The following is a 7,452-nucleotide window of genomic DNA, read 5'->3' on the forward strand; positions in this document are numbered from 1 at the left end:
TATTTTCAACAATTGCTCATACGTTTTCAGGCAATCCCAAAGAGTTTCACTTGTCTCTTTTCAAAAACAGAATTCACAGTTACATTATAATTTTGAGTTGTCAAGTATCAACAACCAGATTCTATTCGATTTATGTCGAGATTGAATGGCTAAATGAACCTTAATCTCTGATTCAATTACACTAATCAGCAAATCTTTCTCCTAGTCGCTCATTCTTCAATGCATCAGTGGCTGAAGTTTCCCATCAGAAGATATCACTAACCCACTCACTTTTGCAGCTTTTGTTCTGCATCTTCTTGGCAAATCCTTACAGGTATGATCTTCCAAGAACTCATCCGCAACATCTCCGTCTTCATCAATCCTTAGCCGCATTGAATACCATCGTAGTCCCTGATCCAAACAAGAGGTTGGATAGTATAATTTCTCGGTTAAACTTAGTTGAGTCAATAACTATAGCTTATTGCCATCAAGGAATACTTGATGATATGAAAAGTACATATCATCGCATTATGACCAATAGTGTAGTCTCAGGATGAATTAACTCGCTCAACTAATTAAAGATTCAAAATTGTTATTCCCCAAACCACTAAAACATGAAGTTCATTATGCTTCCTATAGATTTCCAAGTAGGATGAAACTGAAACTACTTGCTTCTAAAGAAGTTTCTTTAATTTGACATGAAAAGAGTTAAAAGATACAATGAAGTAACTATTATAAAGACAATTACTTCAATAAGATCATTCAGAGAATTGCAAACCTCCTACAGAAATGAGCGAATACTAGACACAGATTCGTTGTTAATAAAAGAATGTAGGCACAAAAGCAACACAAACTAAGCATAGGATATATCATCATCACACCACACTTCAGAATAAAGCGTAAAGACAGTAACTTAGAATCAGAATCAACTAATGTCAATCAACCATGATGGATGGGTGAAAAAGAAAGACAAACCTGAAGTACACCGTCTGAAGCAGGACAAGGCTGAAGAATAGGACCAGGACTGGACCGTTCAACTGCGACTTGAACCGGTACTCCAAAACCTTTCCTCGGAAGTCCCGTTTCACGGAACCGCGGCTGATTACCATCCCGGTGTTTATCTCCGTCGCCAGAGACTTTTCCAGTGTTGTCTCCTGCACCATCTTCAACTCCGTGGCCACCGTCGTTATGCCCGAACCCGAAAATTCCGGTTAACTTCTTTAAGAACCCCATGAGGCCCCAAACCCAGAAGAAAAAAATCGAACTTTGATGTCAAAGAATCACTAAATCAGAAAAAGTTGAGGTTTTTGTTTTTGGGTATCAACAGATGATTAGATAGAAGTTAGGGATACAATCGACATTAGGGTTTCGAATATCCCTTTTTCCTTCTCCCTCTACTTTCTGCGATCGCGTCTTAAACCAATAAAACAAACCCAGACTTTCTATCTTCCTCGCGTTTCTTCTTCTTCTTCAACAATTATATATAAAAAGATGAAAACTTTTGGATCAGCAAGGGATCGAGCAAGATCTTATTGCTTTACGCATTTCTAATTCTCTGTAAATTAACGGCGCCGTGTATGATAATGATAAACAACAAAATATCCTCATTATTTTTGTTTTTTTTTTCCTCCAAAAAAAATACAATGCTTTAATTGGTTGAAAAATTTCTTCATGGTTGCGGATCTTGTCTCCCTATATCAACCAAGTCAAAGTATTAATAGTTATTTCATAAAATTTGAGCATGTATAAATCGACATTATACATGTAGGTAGCCATGAAAACTTAATCAATCAATATTATCTCAATGTTCTCTCCCAAAACACTAGAGTTTTGTTTCCACATACGAATTATTTTGACCCTAATCCTCCGCATAGATTTTAAAGGCTTTCAAACCAGCAATAAAATCAAAACAGCCATTTAAACCCAAAAAAGTAAGTTTTAGGGTCCGATTGTTGTTAGGATTTTAAAGGCTTCGTGGGATTAGAGTCTTTATAAAGGCTTCGTGGGATTAGAGTCTTTGTAGGATTTTGATTGATTTAGAAATTCATATAGTATTTATAAATCCAAGTAAAATATGCAAATCCAGAGGTTTTCCCTCGGATTTGAGTCTTTGTATTTTTAACTAAAAAATCCAAACATTATAAAATCAAATATATTATATTAGTAAATCCGTACGATTGAATAACACTTGATTTGATATAGAATTTATGAATCATTAAACCAATAACACATAATTTTAATACAGATTTTAAAATCATAAAACCAATAACACTAGATTTAGTTCAGATTTTCAAATCCATTAAAATACAACAACCAATAACCCCTACTAAAGCTTCTTTTCTTACCAATCGGGATTTTTTAAAAATTAATCATTCTAAAGTCTCTAAAGTCAGACTCAGAAAAAACCCTACCCGTCAAGAGAGAAAGAGAGAGATTTTTTTTTAGTTTCAAGCCGATGGCCGGAGGCTTCTATAGCTCCGACATCGGCTTGTTTGATTCTTTGCTTTTTTATTTGATTTGCTTTACTTTATATCACTTAGTTTGTTTGATTGTCAATTTATTTAAAATCTGACAAAGTTTTTTATTGTTCTTTTGTATGTTTCTTCCAATAGATTTGGTAAGACAAAAACTTCAGTTCAATTGAACCGTTTAAAAAAGATAATTGACAGATGTACTGCGGATGGTGGCGACGGGTCTTACCGGCTTCAATCGTTGATGGTTCTTCATTTGATGGTGATGGAGTTATTGCTGCAAAATATGGTTACTTCGAAAGGCATCACGAAATTCTATGGAATTGTAATCTCTTTGAATCTATTATTTTTAATAGAGCAATATAAAGAGTTATCTCGTCTCGGGGACTCCTACTGGAGTATTAAAAAGAAAGTGACAATCGTTCCCAATTCAATTTGAAACGTGGTGGTTTTGGATTAATATGAAGATTATCTCTCTTGAGATTCAACTATTCCAAAAGCAAATATGGAGTTTTTATATGAAAAATCTTTGGTCATCCACACGCAAGATAAATTTGTGTTAGTTTACTTTGGATCCCTACTGGTGTATCATTTTTCTATATTTGTTTTGCTAGTTCTCATTGTTTAGATTTTTTTGCCTAGAAGGCTTAATAATACAATCGACAAAAAAAAACACAAGAGATATCAATATATTTTTATGTTTTTTTTGGAAGAAAGGAGGATCTGGACTGTATTATGTTGTAAAAAAAAAAAATCTCTAAAATCATTGTAAGTTTTTTTTTTTTTTTTGTGTTGTTTTCACTAAAGCCAACAATACGTGATTTTTGCAACTTATTTTTCCTTCCTTTTGTTTTTTCACTAAAAATATTTTCTTTTCTTTTTCTTTTTGTAATTAAATCACTTATCTAAGTTTGTAACAATTTACTCCCAAACCTTTCAGCCGTCGTCAAATTTCTTGGCGAGATCCTAGCTTCTCCGGCGGTCGGCGCTCCTCGCCATCGCCAGGAGAGGCTCTCGTCAGTCTCATCTATTCTGGTCTGATGAAAGTTGTTGTGGAGTAGCACGGTTAGAGAGATTTGGTTGAATGTTCTTACCTTGGTCATAAACTTCTCTGCTATGATGATGGAGGTTCCGGATCTTTTGACCGACGGAGTAGCTAGCCCGCTTGTCCACTTGATATCATAGATCTAGTTTCAATATCTTGGTTTCTAGGCCGTGTTCGGTGTGTCGTATTTGCATCGGAGCTCGCTTGTGTTGTTTCTCTCAGTGTTTTTGTTGTTTCTCTATCGGGTATCAATCAGATCTTGGGGCTTGGAACAGAGGATGTTTATGGAGTTTAAAGACTGTGTTCTTCTCTGGCCTCTACTCGAGCAGATGGTGATGTTTCGATCCTAAGCCATGGTGCATCTCACGCTAGCCTCTCCTGCAGCCTTTTATTCGAACGCATACCATCATGAGACTATTGTCTTCGTATGTGTGAAGTGCGTTTATGTTTCCTTGACATACCTATTGGTATGGTTTTATGCTTTGATTTTTTGTAACACTCTGGATTTTTTGTCCATGTGGCTCAATAAGAAACACAGTGTTAAAAAAAAAAGTTTGTAACAATTTTGTTAAAATTTAAGATTGACAAATTAATCATTGAATTTTTTTCTTGTTCATTTGAGATCCATATTGTACTACTTTTACAATTATATATATTTAAACTTTTAATAATATCATAATTTTGCTTTTTAAATATTATTCCAAACTTCTATAATTTTAACTATCAATTTTATTTTAATAAAACTTAAACTAACAACCAAAATCTTAACAACCAAATTCTCTACAGCCATAATTCTAAAGCCTAAAGCGAAAGTCATTACCAATCGGAACCTTAAACAGAGTAATTTAATTTATGATTAAAATCCAAGATTAGAGTTGAATACCTTGTTGTTTATATAGTAGAACAATGGTTCACGTTTCTATAAATACAATAGAAATCAAAGCCGCGAATTTACTCCAAAAATTACATTTGCAAGGCGTGGGTTTTATCAAAGAGTTACCTTTACTAATACTTATTTTGACGATTTAATAAAATGTATTTACAGAATCATTACCATATATTCATCAGTGATAATTAAAAAAAAACAATTAAGGCAACTCTTTGCATTTCCCATCAAATTTTATTACTCTTTCCATTTCAGAATGATCCATGTTTTAGAAAAAAAATTGTTTCTAAAAGAATCTATATTTTACATTTTCAATGTATGTAATAATGGCAAATTGTAAATTTCAAAGACATTGATCATATTTACTGAATTTTGATTGGTTAAAAATTATAGGAAATAATTAAACATTGAAAACAATGTTTTTATTATCAAAATTTTATGTGTTTTGTGTAAAAAATTTATAATATATACTCTCTCTGTTTTATTTTAAGTGACGTTTTGAGTTTATGCACATAGATTAAGAAAACGATTAATTTTGTATATTTCCTATATAAAAACATAAATTTCAACCAATAGAAAAAATAAATTACTGAATAAAATTAATAAATTTTGCATTGAAAGTCGAAAACGACACTTATTTTGTAACGAAAAATATTTTTTATAGCGACGCATAATATGAAACGGAGGAAATATTATTTTGAAACCGAAGGAGTCTTATTAACCATTGAGCTTTATACTTGGAAACTTATGTTTTTAGGAAACTGGGAATATATCAATACATATATACATTTATATCGTGCTGGAAATAAGTTACTTGTTACCATTTTGCAAATCACGCCATGTCAACAAATTAATGTAACCGACTAAAATGGTGTATTTAATTATATTAAATTATCATTTAATCAATTTGCATTGCGCAGCAAGGTAAACGTGATTAACTACTAAAATCTATCTTTGGGTGATTAACTACTAAAATCTATCTTTGGGAACTTAAAAGATATTTAGGAAACCAGTAATATAGTAATAAATCGATACACTATATATGACCGTAAATCAGTGGTATATTTACCTTACCCTTAAAATAGCAATAAATCGATACACTGATTTAAATTGAGTATACCACTATTCTAATTCTAATATTTTTTAACACAATTCTAATTCTACTATGAAGGAAAAATTAATATCATAAAAAATATACATTGACCAGAAGCATGTTAACCTGACATATCATAAAGAAAATACTGTATGTACAATGTTCTCTCTGATGAATATGTATAATTAGATTATACGACATTATCAATGGTCTTGCATTTTTAATAGTGGTTACAAATTGGGGATTGTATTGAGTAACTACGAAATCTGTTATCACTTCATTTAAAAAATCATACATCAATATTAAAATTGCATAATGAAGAAATCCAATAAGGAATAAAAAATGTTAACATCAAAGCCTATTGATGTTCAATACATCTATAATAATAAAACAGGGTTTTCTCTCACTTTAGTCTTCCACGTCACCGCAGAGGGTAGGGCGTTTTTCACCACGTGGCATGTAAAAAAAATTCTGACTTCGACGATTGTGTGCTTTTGTCTGAGCTGAACTTTTTGTTTTTAATATGGATAGATTACGTTTGGGCTTTTACATAAGCCCCTCACAAAGTATGCAGACAGATCCATTAATCTTTAGGGTTTTAATCATCAGTCGTTGGTGAAGATTTGTTGCAGAAAAGTCGTGCCTCTTGAGATAACATCGGCTCCGGCCAAGCTTGAGTAACAGCTACATTCATCATTGTTCTGTCGCATTAAAATCAAGCATTTACATGATTTACATCGATTCGGTTTCAATCAAAACCGTTGCAGCCTCATTACTTTTTCCGTATATTAAAGCCGAGTATGCAGTCTTTTGTTACTATTTACAAAACGTTCTCTTTAGGTATTTGTTGCTACTGCCATGTTATCGCCGCTACTGATATTTTTCTCTAATGATCTGATAATGGTTTCTCTTGCTGATGCAGGCACTGAAGAAAGAAAAAGTTCCACTGCCATCCTCTATACCTGCCAAATCCGGAGGTGGAACGCAGAAGAAGGTAACCTCCTATCAAATCTCATCTTCTCTTGAATCATATTTTCTTTTGCTTACGTTGATCTTTTCTTTTCTTGATTCAACATAGATGGAGCTAAGGAAAGCAAAAATAGAAGGTGAACAACAATTTCTCTTCGATCAGGCAACTACCGACAAACTTCGGTCTGAAGGCCTTATGTTCAGATTGATCTAGCCTATTTTCGCTGACTGTGTTCGTGCAAGTTACTATCTCCACTCTTTAAAGGTTCAAACTTTTCAGCTCCTGCATCGTGTGTGTGTGTGTGTGTGTGTTATTTTCTAGCTAATTCAATGGGTTTGGTTCTCTTTCATGGATTTGAATATCAATTATCAGTTATTTGTTATATTTTATAAAAGCGCAACGTTTTCAACTTTTTCTGGATAAGCTCTTTATGGTGATCTTAGTTTTTTAATGCTTTTGATTGATATAACTGGATGGATTTTGATAACATATTTATGTCTTTCCATCATTTTGTTAAAACCAAAACCTTCTTGATATTCATATTAGTGAGTTTGTTCGTTATTGGGTACGCTTTTTAAGCTTAAGTAAGAAACGTCCTTCTTGCTTACTTGCTTGTGACTAAATGATCTTACTTTCGTATGGTTTTCACACTGATGTTGTACTAGAAAATTAGTAAGTCTTTGGTCATTCAAAAGAAGACCATGATGAGCTACTCCTAAGTGTTGTGGGCGTGTACTACATGGTCAAACGGCTAAGTATTTCATGGTAAAGACATTGCTACTATCTATATGTTTGGTTGTTTGGATGTGATAGGATATAGGATTGGGTGGAGCATGGAGCATGGAGCTTAAGTGGCAGATTGTTGTTTGATGGCTGAAGCAGAGAGGTATATGGGAAAGAATAGGAAGCGAGAGAACAAAGGGAAATGGGGTCTACACCTCAAGCCTTTTCAAGCTATGTGAATGATTTGGACCTGATAGATTTCATGGAGTTGCAGCTGCTGTCTCA

The 7,452-nt window shown here is 33.3% G+C and overlaps 1 protein-coding gene across 2 annotated transcripts; it reads right to left on the reverse strand.

Annotated features, from left to right (window-relative positions):
• LOC106303746 lies at positions 1-1,572 on the reverse strand. Of its 2 annotated transcripts, XM_013740061.1 has the most exons (3): positions 1,332-1,572; positions 955-1,243; positions 1-390 (listed from the first exon to the last, which is right to left on the reverse strand). In XM_013740061.1, exons 2-3 carry the CDS (start codon positions 1,210-1,212, stop codon positions 217-219), a joined length of 432 nt encoding a protein of 143 aa, XP_013595515.1. In that variant the 5' UTR covers positions 1,213-1,243; positions 1,332-1,572; the 3' UTR covers positions 1-216. The 2 variants fall into 2 exon arrangements, with proteins under 2 accessions (XP_013595515.1, XP_013595514.1); XM_013740060.1 differs by having other exon boundaries at positions 955-1,571.
• Positions 1,573-7,452: the final 5,880 nt, after the last annotated feature.

The sequence above is a fragment of the Brassica oleracea genome, chromosome C7 (genome assembly GCF_000695525.1).
Source record: "Brassica oleracea var. oleracea cultivar TO1000 chromosome C7, BOL, whole genome shotgun sequence".
Taxonomy (NCBI): Eukaryota; Viridiplantae; Streptophyta; class Magnoliopsida; order Brassicales; family Brassicaceae; genus Brassica; species Brassica oleracea.

What these genes read in the sequence shown, in the direction of transcription:
- LOC106303746 (XM_013740061.1), bottom strand. Translation starts at nt 1,212, where the DNA reads ATGGGGTTCTTAAAGAAGTTAACCGGAATTTTCGGGTTCGGGCATAAC. An exon ending in CTTCAGACGGTGTACTTCAG is followed by an intron (nt 391 to 954) that starts GTTTGTCTTTCT and finishes TGTTTGGATCAG; the next exon opens with GGACTACGATGGTATTCAAT.